The sequence below is a fragment of the Bactrocera oleae genome, chromosome 3, assembly GCF_042242935.1.
Source record: "Bactrocera oleae isolate idBacOlea1 chromosome 3, idBacOlea1, whole genome shotgun sequence".
Lineage (NCBI taxonomy): Eukaryota > Metazoa > Arthropoda > Insecta > Diptera > Tephritidae > Bactrocera > Bactrocera oleae.
In genome coordinates this window covers 93,221,961-93,243,144 of record NC_091537.1, presented here as the reverse complement: position 1 = coordinate 93,243,144, position 21,184 = coordinate 93,221,961, and the positions used below count along the sequence as shown (strand labels likewise).

Here is a 21,184-nt window from a genome sequence, read left to right as displayed (position 1 = left end):
TAGATCGCTCAGAGTCGGATGCTGTTAGTATTGTCAGTAAACCTCCTTAGCAAGGTTCCTCTGATTCAAAAATGTTCAACTTGTGACCATAGTGTTTGCTTTCTTCTGGAGCTGGCATTTTTGAAATTCAAACGGTACACAAGGCAAGTTTTAATTGTTCATATGTTCTCCGATTATAAGCGATTTATTGAACCACTTAAAAGATTTGACATATCTTTGAAAAAACATCCTTATTTTTAACATTTGCCCAAGAGGCATTTATTTTTGTGCATAAAATTTGTTATTGTAAAAATAAAAAATACGAGTTTCTTGTTTAATTAAGGTATTGTAGGATTTTTCTACCATCGATAACACTTCTGTAATAATAGGCAGACTTCTTGGCTATGCGATCTTTATTTGGACTCGTCATATTCAAATAGTAGAGACCGTACTTTTGACTAGAAAAATGCGAAAAGCCAGAAGTGAATTAAACAATTTAAGTATAAGTATGTAGTTCGGCTTACGTATATCCCATATTCCACTCGAAATTATCGATTAAGCTCCAGTGTGAGTAATGAGTGACCTTGCAGCCATCATTGATGGCATTTAACACCGCTTGCAAGTGAGCCTGTAGGTAATCGACGCGATCCGTATCCTCTAATTGGCCATAGTCCGACCAACCATTCTCCGTTATAAAGACCTCGACATTATCGTAGCGGTCGCGGATCCACCTACGTAAGATGTTATTTAGCATTATAAGGAAAGACAATGTTGGGGGAAAAGAATACGCTGGTAACATAAAAAGCTGCTCTTGACAAAAAGTGCATGCTTTATACAGTCTCTTACTTACTTCAAAATATCTTCTAGTCCTTGTGGCACACAGTAAAGCCCATTAGAGTTGCCCTGTTGCCATTTCTCGTCAACGAAATATTGGAGTTGCGAGTCATATTCCCAAGAGGGTATCTCGCCGGCGGGTGTTTTAGCTAACGCAGCATAACGAGAAGTGTAATAATTGAGACCCAAAAAATCGCCAGCACCTCGTATAACCTTGGACCAGAGTTCATTAAACGGCGACAAGCGTGACCAGGATAGACCTTCGCTTAAGCTATTGTTTCTAATATCATCCAATACGAGCTGAGGATAATTGCCAGTTTTGCCGTAAATGGGATTGGCCAACCAACCGAGCTGTAGGTAGTAGTTTAATATGGTATCTTCATTATTAATATCTGTTTCCTTTCTCTCTTTCGCTTACCGAATACTGCATGGCACGCTCGACTACGTCTTCATCGTAACTCCTTTGCTGCGCGTAATAGAAGCGACTGCTAATTGTGATGCCTATTTTACCGCCTTGCTTCTGGAAATAGTTCGCTCTGTAGGCGCGGTAAGCCGCGGCATGAGCGCGCAATGTATTATCCATGCAAAGGTAATCGGCAACACCGGGTGAATGCACCAGTGGCGGAAAGTACGATTTGCCATAGCCCAAATTGCAATAATCGAAGGGTTCATTGAAGGTAATCCACTTCTTGACGCGATCACCAAATGTTTCGTACAGGAACTTAGCATAATAACGGAAATACTTAATAATAATATCATTGGTGAAGCCGCCGAATTTGTTGAGCGCCTCTGGCAGGTCACAGTGAAACATCGTAACCATGGGCTCAATGTTATTCGCCAATAGCTTGTCTATCATCATGTTGTAATAGTCAATGCCCTTTTGATTTATCACCGTCGTATCTGCATTGGGTAGAAGGCGGGGCCATGAGAACGAAAAGCGATAGAAGTTGACCTTTAACGTAACAAAATGCGCATGAAATTTTTTATTTTTTTTCATGAAAGTTTTTTTTTGTATTTTTTAAAAAAGTCTTACATACCTTGAGTTTCTTCAGCGCCGCTAAATCTTGCTCAAAACGATAATAAGATTCCGCCGCTACGTCACCATTTGTACGATCCTGTATACGCTCCGGATGCGCATGCGTGTATGTATCCCAAATGGAGAGTCCTTTGCCGTCTTCATTCCAAGCGCCTTCTATTTGGTAAGCGGCAGTCGAAACGCCAAAAGAGAAGTCCTTAGGGAAGCGCTCATTGCCGCCTTTGTGTTGGAGCTGGCATCTTTCGCTGCACATACTGCCGTGCAACAGCAGGCTGCAAGGAAACGGTAAACACTTTAATATGTGCAACACGTGTTTCAACCTCGGGGCTTACCACAGCGTAAGGACAAGTATTGCTTTCATGACGCTAATGTTTTCTTCAATTACAAGTATTCAACGATTTTTAACAGCAGTATTGTTGTCTTTTCGGTTTGGGTTGATTACGTGAACTGGCTTGAATTCTGTCCAGCCATTGATAAAGAAATTTTGGAATTGTCAGTTCACAAAAATTTGTGTGAGATTGATAAAAAAATGCACTCTGAAAATAATAAAAGTGAATGCACTCAAAGGTTTTCGACACTTCGTCCCTGAGCGAGGGAAAAGATCATTGTACTGTTTTAAATAAGTAGGAAACGGTAAGCACGTTAGTGGATATGCGTGTGTATTTCACGGGAACACAATTAAGGATCGGTGCACTGAGTCGCATATTCCAGTTATTCCAAGTATTGCCGGCTTTTGAACCTGTACTTCATTACTCCATATATTTATTTGGAGATACAAATATCTAATAAACAAAATTTTGAATGCTTATCGCTTTATTAAGTTCACTAAATTCTATTAATATTCGTTTTCTAAAAATAAAATATGGAATGCGCTTTTTCTAATAATAATCTTTTTCTCAAACTCTCCAAATAAATATACTCGCATATACGTAAATATTGAAGAAAAAACTCACTCAAATAATCATCGCTTAGTGGAATTTTTTTTGTTGTTGAAACTCTCCATTGAAACCTCCACGAACTATTCAATGTTAATGCTATGATTTCGAGCACTAGTATGGGGAAAACAAAACGAAAACAAAAATAGAAAACAATAAAGCTCATTAGTAACGCAAGCAAGCAGCAACAAAAACAAATAGTCTTCCAATATTGATAAGCGATGCTGTGAAAGACCTTTCAGAGGGCCAACGTCAGTTTGCGAACGCGCACTTCCTACAAAACAAAAAGTTCTCAAAACTAAGAGAAATGCTTAGCCGACGGACGAATGCCTCCAGACGAACTGAGGCAACACTATTTCAGTGTGTTTGTAGTTGACCAGCCCGCCGATTCGCAGAAAATTTGCTCAACTAACTTTTAGTATGGATTATTCGCACTGAGCGTGAATACAGCAAATAATTTTGGTTGCGGAATCAAAAATTTTCGGTGAAGTTTAAAGTGCTCAAGCAACCAAAGAAGCAAAGAAATCAAGGCTTATTTCAAAAATAAGAAAAACTTAAAAATCAAAAAACGATAACATTAAAGTATAAAATATATGTGCAGAGCTATTGCAAAAGTTTGCTAGTGAAATCTAAAATTGCAAATTCCATGCAAGCCAGATTTCTGATGTAATTCAGATAATCTAGAAAAAATAAGAAAGTGATTAAACGTGCCAAATCAGTTACATATATATTTCATATATTTGACGCCATCATGACAACAGTTTTCACTAGTAAACAATTCAGTTTGTGCTGCTTCGTGTTGTTGTGTCTACATTTTATTGTAATTGTCAGCAATGCTGAAAGCCAGCAGCATCATCATCGACAACAACGTCAACCTTACGGTGGTGATACTGTTGATTCTCAAGATGCGGACGATGCAACAAATGATGTGTCCCCGTATCAGCGCTCTTCCTATCGCGGTAGAGATACTGCACGCAGGCAATTCAATGAGAATGATGTAAATTATCAGTTTGGTAATCGGCAGTTGGCAACATCGGGTGCAGAGCAACTGTCGCGTCGTCAACTGCGGAAGCAACAACAGCGTCTAGAGAAACAGGCGAGAAGTCAAGTGCCACCCATCGAAATGACATCGGAGGGAAACAAGTGTCATATTTGGGTGCCGTAAGTACTATGGGTCTGTCAATTCTTTATTGGAAATCACTTTTACTACAGTAATCACTTGAGCGTCATGAGTTGATTTGCTGAATACGAAGATCTCAGGCACTATTATAGTGGGTTTTATGAGATACTACGCACAAAGGTCAATGTCAGGCTAATAACTGCTAACATAACTGGATGTTTTCGGTATTTAAAGAGAAGGGTTTGTCAATATTCTATATTCTATTTTTGAAGTATAAGTTAATAAAAATATAGTTAACGCCCCAAATCATACTTTGTTGGTAGAGGCATAGTTACTGAAGCCTAAAGTGGTAAAAGTTTGCACAATTTAATACCTATCTTCTTTTCATAAAATTCAAAGCCTTCTGAAACATCCAGAGCTCCATTCAAAACATTCAAAGTAGTTTTTCAGGTCGTTCTGAGTCGAGTCCCAGCTAATAATAATAAAAGTTATCTTAAACTTAACTGGACTTATGATTATTTATGTTTACAGCTGGACGACCAAGGTTAGGTTAAGTTAAGGTTCGATAGCTGATCCTTAAGTTGGAAAACACATAAAATAGAACTGATCCTTAAAATGGGTAGCGAATAGTGAAGCCATAAAATAAAATACAATTCCTTTCCAGTCCGTCAGCCCTTATCACAAAGTGACTTGAGTATAGCCGTCCTGCTATTTGAATAGATAGTCACTTCGCTGTAAGAGGCTGCACTCGGGAGCCGTAAATCTACCGCTACCTTAATGGTAACAATTTCGGCGTGAAAAAAGCTATGTTAGCCAGGTAGTCTGAAACTGAAATCGGTAGAGATTTCATAACAATATATCTCTTAACTCCCCTTACTCACCTTACTTACTTACCAAACACCGATACAATTTTACACCTACCTATATACCTCTCTGCAAAATTTCACCGAAACAGAACGAACTTTCGTTTCTATAACATTTTCAACCAATACTAATATCGCTGTTCTACGCCATGCCATTCCAGAGTGGAGATGATCAACAAATATCCGTATGCGCAACGCATTCAATTGGATCAACGCAATCAACAGCAAAAAATTCTGGTTTGCTGCGCTGGCTACGCGCCATTTCGTTGGCGCGGCAACACGCTTTGCCAACCGCTCTGCGAGAATTGTCGCAATGGCCGCTGCATAGCGCCCAATGTATGCGAATGTTTCGATAATTTCGTCGCCAACGATAATGGCGATTGTGTATTCGCCTGTCCGTTGGGTTGTCTGAACGGACGCTGCTTTCTTGATGGCACCTGTCAATGCGATGCCGGCTTTAAGTTGGATGAGACGCGTAAATTTTGTCGGCCCATTTGCAGCAATGGCTGTGGTATGAATCCGCGACACAATTGCACCGAACCGGAAGTGTGTGGCTGTGCGAAGGGTTACCAGCTTACAAATGATGGTTGTGTGGCAGCATGCGATCCGGATTGCGGTGAAGGTGGCGAATGCCGTGAGCCGAATCTATGTTACTGCAGACCTGGCTATGAACTCAAGGATGGTGTGTGTCAGCGCGATTGTTATCAGTGAGTACTGAAAAAGTGTTTCCACCAATACATACACTACAATCTCCAAATTAATTCCAACTCTTCTTTGCAGGAAATGTGATAATGGCATTTGCTATAGCAATAATCGTTGCATCTGCAATCCCGGCTTTACATATCATGAACGCTCGACACAGTGTGTGCCCAATTAGTTGTAGTAATATGCTACATACTTCCTATTGTTATGTGGGTATAGGTGTGATAAACATAGTTATCTTGTGATAGTAATTATAAAAACTTTAAAATATCTGTAATAAAATTAAAATGTTTATTCTAAGCCTCGCAAAAGCTGGTAACCTGGCATGCTACTCTATAAAATATCAAAAATAGTGTCAATGCTAGGCTCAAAATTATTCTTAACTTCGGTTGTGAACTCCAAATCAATTTTTACAAGAGTAGAAGGTATTGCGCTAAATATAAAAATTTATAGGGTGAAAAAATCAGTTTAAGTTTTTAGTTTTTCAATATTTTTTAGGGTTCGAACACATGTTTCTACACCTTGTATTATCATGTATTATTGTGAGTACAATGTTAAATGAAAACGTTGCATATTTCCAGGAGACTTTTGATGATTTAGTAGATTTGTGATAGAAGCTCAATGTAATTATAATTATTTTTTAAATAACTAATCTAACATAAAAGAAAAATATGCATTTTTTCGTTAAATTACAACTTTATTACAACTCGAAATTCTTCACATGTGTTGGAAAATAAATTGGCCTATTTCCGAACACCGATCACACTGTATCTGTTTTAGTTTAATTTACCCTGTATTTCTAACTCGTATTCAATCGTCAAAATTGTCAAAAAATTCGCTTTAATTTAATCTCATTGAGTTGTAGTTCCTTTGCAGTGGTTTTTATTTATATTTTAAATTCATAAAATACTGCACCATGTTTTAAATACTATAATTTAAACAACAACATATATATGTAGAGTTTTCCTAAAGCATATAAATACATACATATTTATCTTTTTGAAGTCTTGCCGCTAAATTGCAATCTCAAAACTTCATAAGCAAGCTAATGGGAATGTCATGTGCACCTGAAATATACAAAAAAAAAATGCAGTTGAGTTTTTTTTTCTACAATAAAATTCACAAAAGATTTCCACAGCTACTCCGCCGACTAATTGACCCACCTGTCTCATGTCGAGTTTGATATATACGCACACACAGATAGAAGATGGCGATTAACATTATTCCAATAAAAATGCACCCGCCTATAATGATCCAACGGGTTCGGGTGGCATAATCGGCTTTATAGTTAGTTGTATAGGTTTTTGGAACAGAACAAAAGTAGATTTTCGGATTTGCATCTTTCTTATAAATTATAGAGCCATCTGATTCATTGCAAAACGAGAATTTCGGTTCCAGACAACGATTATTTTCTGTCTCACAAAGCCTGGTGCACATTTCAGCGGGATCCTCTTTCCAACAGTAGCACGTTTCTTTACAGATGCTCAAATCCTTATTATCTTCAGTTTCCTCTTTGGTTAATGCTAAGCCTTTTGTAAGCCTCACACCGTTGTTTAGTATTACCGGTACACATTCAGCCTTTTCTAGATTGCTGCGCAACTCGAAGCCTACCGCACAATCGCATGTACCTGGCGCTGTGCAAGTGCCATTTTCACAGCCTGCAAGACACACGGGTTCACAAACAATTTCGTATTCAGTGCAAATCCTTGCCGTATAGCCATCTTCACATAGCTGTATATGTGGAAAGGAACGGATAATTATTATTAAATATTGTCGCAAATTAAAGTACCTATTATAATTAATGCAATCCCACATAATTTAAATATTTATTTATATATTACTAAGCAAAGTAGTACATACTTAATACAATTAAAACCAAATAAGAGAACTTAGCGATAAAATATATTGTGGTCACCAAATAGTCTACCCAGCCAAGGGATAGGGAGCAAAAACTTTAACTTTTACTACTTTTGAAATTGTAGAAATGATTGAAAGCTTCGAGTTGGTAAGCAATTTTTATACTTAGAACAGGATATATTACTCAGAAGGAAGTGTCGGATACCTTGTCTGTATTTGCGCGAACTCGTCTCTCAAATTTTGAAATCTTGATCTAAAATTCTTGTCGCTGCCATTCAAACTGTACGATCAAAACCAAAAAAGTCTTTATATAAAAAACTCTTTATTTGACCTCGCCAAATGTGGTTTGGATACTTAAAAACTATTAAGATTGGACAATTAAAGCTGCCATACAACGGTCAGTTGTTCAGATTAAAGTTCTTGTATGGTGCAACCGAAGTTAACGTTTTTCATGTCGAAATTAATTTAGCTTACAAGTTAGTATGTAAGGCTTGTACTTGGTGCGGCGAAAGTCAAACCGCAGGATATTCAATTTTTGCGCTTCTTCTAATTTTATTTTGGCTTTTTTGTGATTATAGTTGATAATAGCATTTTAATTTACCTTGATTTAAATAAATTTTAAAAACTAACCTCTGCAAGAACATCTGTATCATATTTGTTATAATCATTTTGGCGTTCCGACCAGTTTATTGTCTGATTTTTACGAATTTTCCGCAATTCCATACTTTTTGAACACAAATCGCCCGAAACAGATCCGCACAAAAAAAAGCTGGCAGTGAGCGTTATTAAATTTTTGAAATGCATCTCATAAATTAAAATTAAAATTAATTTGTATAAAACTACAGAGTTACAATAATTTCTTGTCACTTTATTGAAACTCTTTTCCACACAATTTTTATTACAATAGTTTTGCTCGAATTCACAATATGCACTGATAATCTCACGAATAAATTCAAGCATATAAACCGAAAAATATTTGTGGTTGTGTTATAGCAAGCGAGAAAGAAACAAATCTTTCATAACAAATAAATACATAATAAACCACTAAAACACTAAATTTTGCAGTTAGCCACAGAAGACGTTAATATACAGTGATGTGAAATGTTTTAAAAGAAATAGAAAATGGAGAACAGGCTGTGTTGAGGTTCATAACTTATGTATATTTCGAGCTGGATGAGAGTAAGTGATTATACGAGCCGCTGCGGTGGTTAACAAGTGCCGCACACACAACAGTGGCGTGAAAAGACTCACTCTAAATGAGCATGACATCTCTAAAGGTATTCCAGCTAGGAACCCAAACTTTCAAATAACCAGTAAAGCGGTTATTTACAAAAAAATCTAGAATCAAACTCATACCACACGCACCCTGTTTGTGTTGCGCACATAGGAAATAAATATTAGCCTAATCATACAAAGTGCTCCATTATTCTGCATTTACTTGGCAAAACCGCAACTTATGTTTATTTTTTTTTTTATTTAGTATGTGCTACGTATTTAAATAATTCATTGTATAGAAAAACAATTACTTGTTTGTTGTTGGACCTGATGGTTTTTCCATGGATTATTACGCTTTTATAAGTGTTTTCTGAAAGCTTCGTTCCTTCGAAATTTAATTAATTTCAATTTCACTATTATTATAAACACCTTGTTTAATAAAAAATTATTTCAATACAAAATTATAAGGAATTTATAGAAAATCTCACAAAGTTGAGACTATAATCCCATTTATAGTATCTTTGAACTCTTTATAGTGAAAACAATATATTCGAATGAAAAAGAGAAAGAAACTTAGAATTAGCCGCTTGTCCAACAATTAGTCCACTCAATAGTTTTCCAACGAGACTCTCTGTTACAGCCTTGCGTGATGATAATTTACGGATTTTAAAACCGAATAATTTTATTAGCAATTTTAATCATAAGGTGAATCTCTTAAGCCTACTTGCTAAATATTGAAATTATATATTATTTTTGTTTTAAACAATGTGCTAAGTTGTGGACCAGCTCGAAGTTTGAATTGAGAGTGGCGATTAATTAATAAACCCTCAGGACTGAAAATATGCTAAAAAATCCCAAGCGGGTAAGACTGCGTTCACACACGAACTCTTTTGTGGCTCATTATCGGCAAATTTTCTCGTGGTGTCAATCATTGCATTCACATGAGCGACACAAGGCCGACAACACGGGTCGGACAATTTTTCGCATTCCCTTTCATAATAATTCAATACAAAGCGTGCCAGCCGAGCACTAGCGGTCCTTGTCGTCCCCTCACTGAGTAAATAATCCGTGTGTGAACGCAATCTAAGACCCAATAAGTTTGTTAATATATTTTCGTACAAAGTCTATATTTATTCACCTTTCTTAAAAATTTCGTTTACATATATGTTCAAAACTGTTAACATCCTTCTCAGCGGGAATCATTTCTTAAAACTACTAGATCTACACACATAGACTACGAATTGTTCTCTGTCACAATTTCACTATCCACCTCCTCACTTGTTGCCTCTTCGTCATTGCTCTGCTCTCCGCTATCTTCCGCCGCAATATTATTCAAACCTTTTGCTAAGCGTTCAGCGACCTTTCGCATTAGTTGTTCCATGCTCATCTCTATCTTCACGCACAAGCGCTGTGCGACATCGTAACGCTGATCGGGCGCTGCACACCGTATGCGTTCGCACTTCAGTGGCAGGAACCACCATTTGCTGGTATTTCGAAAGCCTTCACGACACTGGCAGCGATTTCGAGCCACACAGTGACTATGCGGTGGACAGCCATTGGCACAGACTGGCCGACAGTCTAGCAGGTGCAGCTTCTTATTATTCGGATGATGCTGCTCGTAGCCTGGCAAACACTGGCACTGATTGGGCGTGGCACAATAGCTGAAACGCGGGCAGGTTGTATCACAGATGGGTTCACAAAAGCTGAAGAGCAAGGGACTGTAGCCAGGACAGCAAACGTTGGTGGTTTCCCAGCGTACGCGCGATTCGTATATGAGATAGTTTGCGGTGGCGTTGGCTATAGCGACGTGGGCTAGAAGCGTGCTATTCTCTGCTGTTTCCAAAACACCACTGAGATCTGCGCTACGTTGTATATGTTGGCGGTCATTCGTATGCAGCACTGGCTCCTGATATTTGACACTAACATTTCGTTGGCAATATTTGCCGGTGATGGTGAATGTTGCGGCAGCGTTTAAGCTGAGTAAGCAACAGATCAGCAGCGTATATAAACTCACATTGGTTCCATGTTGAATTGGTTGCCGGACGGACAGGTGTGCTGGTGCCGATTGAAACATAGCCGAAGTCCTTATAATGAAATGCTTGCAGGTCTATGGAGAACTAGAAGCTTCGAATCGCCGGTGTTGATTTGTCTGTACCGCCCGCTTTAAGTATTCCAAAGGAAATAATGATGTATACTACTGATCAGGCCACAGCTCTGCGCAAGTTTGTTTTCGCGCATTTCGCATCTTTAATATACATAGTATATATTTTGCGTTGTTATTATTTATGTGGTACGTTTGTGTGTAAATATGTTATTGTAATTTCAGAATTATCAGCATTCGCGCGTCTCTGTAAGTTCAACTGATAATAACACATCGTTCTGTTTATGCTTTCAAATCATAGAATACCCACACATACAAACCTACATATGTATGTGGCCTGTGCTTGCGGACTAATATTTCAGTTAGGGCGCTACATCTCTCATGGTAAGCATTAAATGGAAGCACATCTGTTAGCGCCGAAGTGAAACTTCTGTTAAAAATATCGTCTTATAACAAATAATGGTTCACTTTTGTAATCTGTTGAATACATATAAGGAATAATAATATAATATTATTGTATTTTTGGAAATCAATGACTTGGTGTACTCGGAGAATTTTCCTATAAGCATTTTTTCCATCGATATGTCAATCCTCACACCTAAACCTCAACCATTTGGCTGAACCGCCGATAACGGACCACTATAGCATATAGCTGACATACAAACTGAACGATCGGAATCAAGTTCTTGTAAGAAGCTTTTTGTATTTGTGAGGAGTATTATAGCTTGTCGTTTTTAGCCAAAGCAAATAAGCTTTTAATACCCCCAAATGCTTGATTGAGCTCTTCGGTGGTCAGAGGATTGACAGCATAAAAGCGAGTAAAATCTTCCGGTTTGAGTGGACAGTCAAAGTCATTTCCTCTTAACATGAGACGTAAATGGAGTTTTTGATTCAGAAATTCAATATAGACTGGTGCAGAAGCCTTTGAAAATGATAAAAAAAAAAAAAAATTTATAGTAGGTCAAGGGAAAAATAATTTACGGTTGATCTAAGATCGCGAAAAGGAAGGGGAGGGGCGTGGTTGCTGTTTTAAGGGTTAAGAATTGTTTTAATTCGATTTCCTGCAAAACTACGATTCCTATTGAAAGCAGTTATATGGCAATGTTGTAGGTAATCACCAGGTCTATAACTTTTCTATATAGACGTTTTTCAAATAACCTCAAAATTTATGTAAACAATTTAAATAACTAACTTTTTGGGTTTTTTTATTTTAATAAAGTGATAGATTATTTTTATAGTTGTGAAGCGATTCATAATTAGACAGTAATAATTAGAAGTATGTTGAGTTGAGTTTTTCAAATTATGACTAGCCAACTCAATCGCTTAGTAAATGCTAAAGTTAGTCAATGTTTACAGGCCGATATGAAAGATGCCGCACCCTGTATTAAAACGTATTATGAAAGTATTTCGTTTGGGATTTCCTTGGATATAAATACTTATAGTGGTTCTTATCACTTTGTGGTAAAGCAAACATACATACACACATATATGAGTATGTATGCGCATATGCTGCTTATCAATCGAAATTTTGTGTACTACAGTAGCCATTAGGCAAAGGAACTATGGTAAGTCATAGAAATGCAAACATATACTAACCATTTTTTGCGAAAAACACAAAAAGATTTTGCTTGTTCTTTCTAGTCACACTCTTTGATATAAACAACCTTTAAAAGTCGAATTGAGGCTACTTGCTAAGGAAGAAAAAGCTTTTGCGAAAGGTATAAAGAGACTTGAGGGTATAAAAAACATAAATATTTTTGTAATTATTAATTACTGCTAAACAGGAAAACAATTAAATGTTGTGTGATTTAAGTCTCAGTTTCTGATATATCAATCTTGCACCTGTCCTTTTCTCACCAAGAACACGGTTCACTATAGTATATAGCCGCCATAAGAACTGACCGATCAAAATCAAGAAAAATATTTTTATACCCTTTTTATGCTATAAAAGAAAACACAGCTGTGAAGGGTATTATAGCTTCGGTGCAGCCGAACATACTATCTTCTTTTATCTATTTTTTATTTTATTTGTATATATGATGCAAATATGCACAATATAATAAAGATATGCTAGAAAATGGTAAATAAGAATACAAATTTGCTAATGGAAAATATTTTTATACAACATTCATGTACATAAAGCGTACAAGAATTTGAGAATGTGATATGAAAGAGAATGCAGAAAATTGTTCGATTTGATTTGCCGGAAACGTGTCGCTCATGTGAACGCAGTGAGCGACAACAAAAAAAAAAATTGCCGATAATGAGTGAGAAAAGAGTCCGTCTGTAAGCCCAGTATAAGCAAGTGTGAATATTGGGAAGAGAGGCTGCGAGTCATGCTTTGCTTTTGGGAAGTGCGGGAAATTTGAAAACGAAACGCAAAACAGGACAAATAAAGTTAGGGTTATAGAACCCGTAATGGAAAATGTTAAGAAAAAAGGTATTTTAATAATTATTTAAAATTAAAGCTGACGCTTCATTAGTCGCTAAATTGAAAGCCACCCTATTTCCACATATACACACACATTTTACGATCAAGCCGAGGAGGCTTTGCCTTTAAGTTGCGCCTTTGTTTATTCATTTCAAATCCACACATATGTATTTTCAATGAGATCTTCAAATGTTCAAAAGGTGATAAGCAACAGCAGTTTCTTCGCATGTAAACAACTTGTAGAAGTGGCGAGAATTAGTCTAATTTCCAACAGGCGTCTGTGGAGATCGCTTTTCACTCAGTAATTTCGGAATGTCAGTTATTGGTACGGAAATGGATTTCGAGTCTACAATTTGGTTTAGTCTCCTGCTAATTGTTATTTTGCTTGCGATATTTGCTTATTGGTTTTGGTGCATATGGCGGCCAAACCAGGTCATACGCAATGGTAATTGTTTGAAGTATCGAAAGTATAATTCTTAGTTTCATTTTCATTTCATGCTTGTTTTAGTGATACGAAAATCAACAGCACAATGTGATGAAAACGAAGAAGTATACAACGAATTATTGTGTGATTGAAGTTTTTTCGTTAAAATAAACAGTATATAAGACATATAAGTCAGATTTCTGAAGAAGAAGAATAATCGGTTTTAGACTTACAATTAAAGTTTTATATGAAGAATTTTAAATGAAAAATATAAGCGGGAAAAGTTAGTTAATAATAATAAAAATAAACAAAAATTGTGGCATTCAAAAGCGAAACGTGCAATTTGGTGGTTTGGGAAACACTGCAATTTATCAGCATGTGCGCACTTTGCCGACCATCAGCGCTTACTTTTCTCCACTTTATGCTTTATCATATAATAAAAAAAAATGAAATTGCGACCGGCGCGCACAGCCTGCTAGCAATTATACATAAATAAATGAAAGTTTTAGTTGTTGTTTAGTAATTTGACTTAAATATTGTATTTATTGCTCATACAAAGCTATGTATGTGTGAGTGTACCAACAAAAAATAAAAATTTGCAATATGATACCACAAGACGCAATAAGAATTATTGCACAAAAAGTGTGCGTATTCAAATTTATGACATTATTCATCGTTCGATGTCTCAGTTTTGCTTTTAATTTCGTGTGCATCCCTTTCTCGCTTAAACTTCAAAATCGTCAAAAAAAAAAAAAAATGTTAGCTCTGCTCAAAATTGGAATTGTCATTTATTTGGTGTTCAATTGCGCATGCGTAACGCAAACAGCTGAACAACAGCGAAACTCAGTATGCGCGAATAAGGTCAGCAATTGCAGCTTCGGTACTGAGGAGGTGTATTTGGGCGGCATTAGGTACTGCCTTAGCAGCTGCCCAAAACACGATATTCGATTATCGGATCGGATATGTGTTCTTTGACGAGCAACATACGAAGTGTGTGCGAATGTATGAGCTTGGTGGTGAACAAGAGAATAGCCTTGATGGCCAACAACAACGACCAACAGCACTATACCAAAGATAACTACCATCAAAGCGCGAATTTCGGCTACTAACACTAACTGGAACTCATACGAGTACACAAGAACCACTGCTGTTACTTCAAGCAGCGCAGCTTCAAATACAACTAAACGGAGAGACAATTTGAATGTAACCAAAATCGAAGATATGGAAGATATATATTTTCGGATTGGTGCGCTAATAATGGCGTTGGCTCTGCTAATGTTGCTTGGGCTTGTACTTTTCGCTCGCAAGTGATTTAAGTCACAAAATTAATATCGCAGCAAAAATGCACTTTACAATTACGAGTACATTGTCAGCGATAGAGATTCTTCTCGCACAACAAAGAACTACTACATACTTAAACAAAAAGCGCCACTTTTTCTTACAGCTCGTCGAATTTGAAACCCTGTACGTTGTGTACACTTAATAGGTTCTCTGCGTTTCCTCGGCGGGTGTTACAAGCTTCGTGGCAAACTGAACTAGTTTAGGGCACAAATAAAAGAAGTAAATCATGACAATTGTAAGGTAAAAGGTCTTCAGTTTGCTGCAGTACTTAAAGTAACAACGCATAGTTGTTGTTAGCCGGAGTTCTGTACAAGTGTCGGAAATAGTCAAAATGCGTTATATTCAAGAATTTGTACTTTTGCTTAGTGTAGCCTTTATTTGTTACTCCTCGTTTGTCAAAATGCATGTCGCGGTAATGAACGGCAATTTCGAAACGGAGCTTGGACACTTTGAGACTAGTGAAGGTGATTTAAACTTCGCAAATTTGTTTATTTTTAGTCACTAAGATATGCCCATTTGTTATAATTAAGTTAATTAATAAGTTCGATATTTTAATACCGCCGATTGAATACGCGGGTGGTAGTGGAAAGGTGAGCTTCTAATTATTTATTGTCTTTTATTGTTATTTATTTTTCAACAAAAATCTTATAGAGTAAGGAATTATATTTTATATTGCTTATATTTTCAGCTGAATATACAGAATTTTCTACAGCATGCCATACTTCATCGATCCAGGTCACATATTCTTCTGTTAAAGCTCTATGTAGTATTAATAATCACTCGAAATAATAGGATAGTAATTATAATTACAATATAGCGCAATATTTTTTAGATACAACAAGAATTTCACGTAATTTTTATTTATTTTAAAAATTCATTCACAGTGATAATTTATATTTTATGCGACTGATTATGCAACTCTGGCTGGCGTTTTATACTTCAACTTATTTCACATATTAAGTTCTTGGCTAATGGCCGGTAAGGCCGCTGACATCATACATACCCTCTCTGTATGCAGAGTTGATATTAAAGCGTAGGGTTTTCCAGCTGTCTTCATTTTCAGAGCTCAAAATGAGAAATCTCATCAGCGCTCATACAAGAAATACGCTTAAACGCAGTGAGCAGGAATTAGAGCATCTTCACTCTTTTTACAAGCATCATTTGCTGTTTTTATTAATTTTTGTTTATGACCATGCCACTTTTTATTTTTTTTAGGCAAATTTCTATTAAGGCAGACCACTAATGCGTATGAGTAATGTACTTACTTGTACAAGTCTAACTGATAAAATACGTTCAAAAAAATTTGAAATATTTATATTTGGTGTTAGGAAAAAGTGTTGCTCATGACATTAAAAACAAAGACAAAAATAATTTTTAATTTTTACTTTAAATTTCGAAAGCAGGCTAACAGGTGTATAGCCCAAGAAAAGAGTTATTTTTGAACGTAAATAGTTTATTTTGTCTTGTGGACAATTTGGTCGTATTTGCAGCTTAATATTACTTGATTAAATGTATAGTTTTTGTTATAATGTAATATCATTGAAATTTTTTTTTTTGTTTTTTTTTTGCAAATATCAATTTAATATAATACTTTAAAAAAATTCAGCATAATATAATTGTTGGGTAGAACATCCATTTCTTTGTTTTTTTCTCATTAATTAATAATGTATAAAGGCTCTGACGATGCGTTTACGCTTAAACAAACACAGCCAACATTAATGCAGCGAAAATCAAGCCATTAATAGTCATGCGCAATGGCTGTGCAGCGGCGCCAGTTTTCAGAGAATCCTTGGAACTATTCATAAAACAAGTATATATTTTTGGTGCATCAGAAACTCTGTATTCAATTCGTTTGCTGGGCTCTATGCATTCAGAAAACTGCGGCTCCAGGCAATTCGTTTTCTTTGACCCACATATTACAAAGCACTCATCGCTCGGAGTTTCTTTCCAACAATCGCACGTGTCGGTACACTTATTCAAGTCGATTGGCTGTAATAGAGCGTCTATTTCGTTTCCAATACTAGTGCCACTGAGCACCTCAACTTCATCAGTGGCAGATATTACTGTTTTTGTTTGAATTGCACTTGTTGTAGTATCGTCAATTGTAACAACTGCTGCCATACTACTCGTTACAATTGTAGTACATTCCGATGTGTCACCAATAACTGACAATTTCGAGCCCTCGGGACAGACGCAATTCGATGGTGTTTCGCAATAGCCACCTTTGCAACCAGAGCAGTATGGCTCGCAGATGTGCAGCTGTGTTGAATTTGATAGTCGCACATAACCTTCATTACAGCTGCACTGATCCGGTGCAACACAAACACCATTTACACACTCCGGCCAACACATGGGCGAACATACGTTTGTTAGGTTCTCACCAGTCATAGGTCTATACTTCTCTCGACACAGGCAAATTTCCGGTGCGATGCAGTCTGCATTAATACAGGGTTTACTGCAAATGGGCTCGCATTTACTCAAGTCGTGTGCGGATAGTTGGTAGCCGTCATTACATTTACAAACGTCGACGCCAATACAGCGTCCATTCAGACATTCCCTGGTGCACGTGGGTTCGCACACACCTTGCCCGCCCATCAGGTAGCCCGGCTGGCATATGCACTTTTCGGGTCCCACGCAATTGCCATGCGCACAACCATTGGAGCAAACGGGTTGACAGTAGAGCTCTTGTGGATCTGAGTTGGCGTTTGTGGTGTTCACATGCTCATAGCCGGGAAAGCATTCACATTCATCCGGCGCTACACACTTGCCATTCAGTTCGCAATTTTGCGTGCATAGCGCTTGACAGTAACGACGATGTTGAGGTGGATTAAGCATTTCGTAACCCAATGCGCATTCACACACATTCGGACTAACGCAACTGGCATGCTGTGGACATTGATCCACGCATACCGGCGCACATTCGCCTTTACTCCTAAACTGACCCTCCTCGTCTGCGATCTGCATAGTGTAACCCTCCGTACAACGGCACTCATCTGGCGCAAAGCACTCACTGTTCGCGGGGCAGCCATCCCTGCAGACGGGTAAACACCGCGCTCCGTTGCTAACCGTTGTCTCATCTTCATCACCCGTGGTGTTTGTTTGCAGTTTGTAGCCAGTGCGGCAAGCGCATTGGTTAGGCGATTGGCAGTACATATTCAAGGCGCAACCGTATTGGCACTCCGGCATACATTTTTTCAAGTCTTCATTGTATTTATAACCCTCCAAACAGCTACAAGTATCTGGCGCTATACAGATCGCATGTACAGGACATGGCTCTTGGCAGATGGGCGCACATATGTTATCCCAGCGTCTTGCATATCCCGAATCGCATGTGCAAGTCCCGGGTTGAGTACAAATGCTATGCGGCGAACAGCCTGCAGTGCACTGTGGCTCGCAGTCGTTGTTCCTCATTACGTAACCAGCACAGCATGTAAATTCAGCTCTTGTTACATATTTATACTAGAAATATAGGTAAATAGTCAGCGTAGATTTGTTTAATATTTTCGGCAAATATCGAAAAAGGAAATATAAAAATATTTGTTCACTGCTCAGACCAAAAAAAAAATGTACAATTATTACAGTGGCTTTACAAGTTGTTCTTATAAAGTATAAAAATTGTTTAAATTCACTTCAAATTTACAAAATTTAATTAAATGTTCTTAACTTCGCTTCATTGTTCCAACGTTCACATACACATGTAAATGCCATCGGTTGATATTGAATTACATCATATTTACTTACAACTAAATCCGAAGTGATTGCACGTCTGGTTTTTTTATCCCGAAACCATCCACCAGTCTGATAAGTTTCTATATAATGTCTTGTTTGATAAGAAGATACTTTTACTCTTTGTAATTTGGTGCACCATTGACTGGTAGTCAAGTTTATAACGGTTAAAAAAATACTTAACGAAATAAGCATTTTCAAAATCATACTGCTCTGAGACTCCTTTTGCTATTTTCCGTCTAACAATAATTCTGGTCAAATTCACAAAGTGAACTGAATTGAATAGGCATAACGATTGATCGAAGTAAAGCTTTTGGAGAATTAAACTCACAAATATTTAATCTTGTTTTAATTTCATAATCCATTTTGTAGAAATTATACTCTTATTGTGTCATATTAAAATATGTGTGTTTATACACATATAATATTTTTAAATTTTTATCGCAACATGGATTGTATTCCATCACTAATTCCATATCCAACTTAAAAGAATGTAAGCCAGAACAAATACGAGCGAATCCGAACTTTACATGAAAATATTGAAAACTGTATTGCGAACAAGATACATATTATACCCTTCACAAATACAAAAGATTATTAATATATATATTTTATAGAGCCTCCGACGTTTCCAAAACTTAGGTACAAACTTAATATACCAAGTTCAATGAAATTAGTAAACTAATCATAGAAAGACAAGAATTAAATTTTTTTTTTAATATCCGGTGTTCTAATATATATCTGATGAAATTTGTCCTGACTATTAAGAACTAAATAAATTTTCAAGTATTTTAATACAAATGTTCTAACAAAAGTTCCAACGTTTAATCAAATTTTCAATGTTCTTGATATAATGCTCTTGGTAGTTTTCGCAAAAAAATTCCTTTCATATGAGCCTATCTTTTACACGTTTTATACCGAAAACATTAACCAGAAGGGTTACCCGTAACATATATTGATGTCAAGAAAATGTTTTTCAAGAACTGCTTCCTTAACTTCTACGATGTTATAGCCACTAACAGAGGTTTACTCTAATGCAAAATCTTGCGAGAGTTTAAAAATCAAATTTCATAAAGTACAAACATCTAAGTCTACAGTATAAATCATATGTATATACGAGGGCTGCATTTTATATTTCGGGATTAGAGAACAACAACAAATGCTAATAATCGAAAATTCCTTTATTGTGTTTAAGAATATTATCCATTAAGATCTACACACTTTTGCATGCGTTTGAATCAATTGTCGAAGCAGTTTTGCTACTCTGATTGAGGTATCACCAACCTCACCTGACCTCTTAGTTTATTTTTTACGCACGGAAATAAAAAGAAGTCGTTCGGTACTAAGTCAGTGCTATACGGCAGATGACTTATCAAATCGATGTTTTGAGTGTTAAAAAATGCAGTTATTTTAATCGATGTGTGAGAGCTCGCAATGTCGTGGTGAAGAATGGTCTGTCTTCGGCGATTGGTTTTCCTGATTTCTTGAAAGGAAACTGGCAAGCAAATGGTTGTGTATCACTCAGAATTTACTGTTCTGCATTTTTATTGTGGTATGGTTACGAAATTCCAAAAAAGGCAATCATTTGCTTGGAAGTGGTCCGTGCGCGAACTACTTTTGGATGCGGCTCATCTTGAAACATCCATACAGTCAACTGTTATTTACTTTCGGACTCATACGCCTAAATCCACGATTCATCACCTATTACGATGTCATAGACGTGTTTCGAACTATCGTTCACTGCTATCGTATTATTTAACATTTGATTGACAAATTGTGTGGGATACGACGTGTGCAAATTTTTTTTACGTTCAAATATTTATATAATATTGAATGTGAATTGGTCTCACTAATGCCTATAATGGTCTCAATCTCACTATAAGTCCCATGACGATCTTGCAGTATTAGTTTGCGCACAGCATCAGTAATTTCCGGAACAATAACTGATTTTGGACGACCTTCACAAAATTCATCTTGGAGTGATCTAAGTCTTCGATTGAATTCACCATACCATCAATAAGCACTGGTCTTTGATGAAGCTTCATCGCCAAAAATTGTTTTAAGTCCATCGATGCACCGTTGCTGAGTTGAGCCACGTCGAAAGTTGTAAAAAATAATCACGCTAAAATGCTCGCATTTTAGTTAAATTTTTTGGCCTAGATGAATATTTTAAGTTACGGTAAAACACAGAAACAGCGCTCTTATCTCAAAATGTTCTGAGTATGTATAACATTAAAAATGTCAAACTTTTTGATAAAGTTGTGAGTTGTCTGATTATAACACTAGGGTTGCAAAATCCTGAAATATAAAAGGCAACCTGTGTAGTATGCATATATAAAAGGCAACAAGAAGAAGGGAATGCTGTAAAATTCCGCAATAATGCATAATTTACATTATATAATAAACATTGTATAATAAAAGGCGAGCTCATTCCACTTGATAATATTTATATGCATATGTATATTTATACGCATATGTATATGTATTATATATTATAATATTAGACGTCTGCATAGCGGACGACATTGGCCTGTGCCAATTTCACAACTTTAATCTATTGTAATACGGTGCTAACTTTTGAAAAGGAAAAAAAAAAAAAGATGAGTCACGAGGAACGATT

The 21,184-nt window shown here is 36.7% G+C and overlaps 4 protein-coding genes and 1 long non-coding RNA gene across 5 annotated transcripts in view; 2 read left to right on the top strand and 3 right to left on the bottom strand.

Annotated features, from left to right (window-relative positions):
- LOC106626182 (fibrillin-2) overlaps window positions 1-21,184 on the bottom strand; it is a 45,568-nt gene that overhangs the window by 9,495 nt on the left and 14,889 nt on the right. The window contains exons 3-6 of the mRNA XM_070106556.1: window positions 16,537-18,222; window positions 7,957-8,313; window positions 6,633-7,200; window positions 4,867-5,273 (exon numbers count right to left, since the gene is read on the bottom strand). Coding sequence (XP_069962657.1) covers window positions 4,867-5,273; window positions 6,633-7,200; window positions 7,957-8,313; window positions 16,537-18,222 — 3,018 coding nt within the window. The remainder of the gene's footprint in view (window positions 1-4,866; window positions 5,274-6,632; window positions 7,201-7,956; window positions 8,314-16,536; window positions 18,223-21,184) is intronic.
- On the bottom strand, window positions 231-2,535 carry LOC106626053 (myrosinase 1). The gene is made up of 6 exons (XM_036360110.2): window positions 2,182-2,535; window positions 1,851-2,121; window positions 1,232-1,765; window positions 830-1,164; window positions 504-710; window positions 231-437 (listed from the first exon to the last, which is right to left on the bottom strand). Exons 1-6 carry the CDS (start codon window positions 2,208-2,210, stop codon window positions 314-316), a joined length of 1,500 nt encoding a protein of 499 aa, XP_036216003.2. The 5' UTR covers window positions 2,211-2,535; the 3' UTR covers window positions 231-313.
- Window positions 3,207-5,780, top strand: NimB5 (Nimrod B5). The gene is made up of 3 exons (XM_036360117.2): window positions 3,207-3,945; window positions 4,929-5,474; window positions 5,548-5,780. The coding sequence occupies exons 1-3, from the start codon at window positions 3,536-3,538 to the stop codon at window positions 5,642-5,644; spliced, it is 1,053 nt and encodes a 350-aa protein (XP_036216010.1). The 5' UTR covers window positions 3,207-3,535; the 3' UTR covers window positions 5,645-5,780.
- NimC3 (Nimrod C3) lies at window positions 9,176-10,770 on the bottom strand. Its single transcript, XM_070107254.1, has one exon. The coding sequence runs from the start codon at window positions 10,613-10,615 to the stop codon at window positions 9,776-9,778; it is 840 nt and encodes a 279-aa protein (XP_069963355.1). The 5' UTR covers window positions 10,616-10,770; the 3' UTR covers window positions 9,176-9,775.
- Window positions 12,795-14,025, top strand: LOC106626255 (uncharacterized). The gene is made up of 2 exons (XR_004975948.2): window positions 12,795-13,518; window positions 13,582-14,025. It is a non-coding gene; the product is annotated as an uncharacterized lncRNA (long non-coding RNA).

Excerpts from the sequence above, each read along its gene's own strand:
- NimB5 (XM_036360117.2), top strand. The coding sequence starts at position 3,536 with ATGACAACAGTTTTCACTAGTAAACAATTCAGTTTGTGCTGCTTCGTG. Across the intron at positions 3,946-4,928 it reads AAGTGTCATATTTGGGTGCC|AGTGGAGATGATCAACAAAT; the intron begins GTAAGTACTATG and ends ATGCCATTCCAG. Across the intron at positions 5,475-5,547 it reads TGTCAGCGCGATTGTTATCA|GAAATGTGATAATGGCATTT; the intron begins GTGAGTACTGAA and ends TCTTCTTTGCAG.
- LOC106626053 (XM_036360110.2), bottom strand. The coding sequence starts at position 2,210 with ATGAAAGCAATACTTGTCCTTACGCTGTG. Across the intron at positions 2,122-2,181 it reads ATACTTGTCCTTACGCTGTG|CCTGCTGTTGCACGGCAGTA; the intron begins GTAAGCCCCGAG and ends GTTTCCTTGCAG. Across the intron at positions 438-503 it reads GAGTGGAATATGGGATATAC|TCAAAAGTACGGTCTCTACT; the intron begins GTAAGCCGAACT and ends GCATTTTTCTAG.
- NimC3 (XM_070107254.1), bottom strand. The coding sequence starts at position 10,615 with ATGTTTCAATCGGCACCAGCACACCTGTCCGTCCGGCAACCAATTCAA.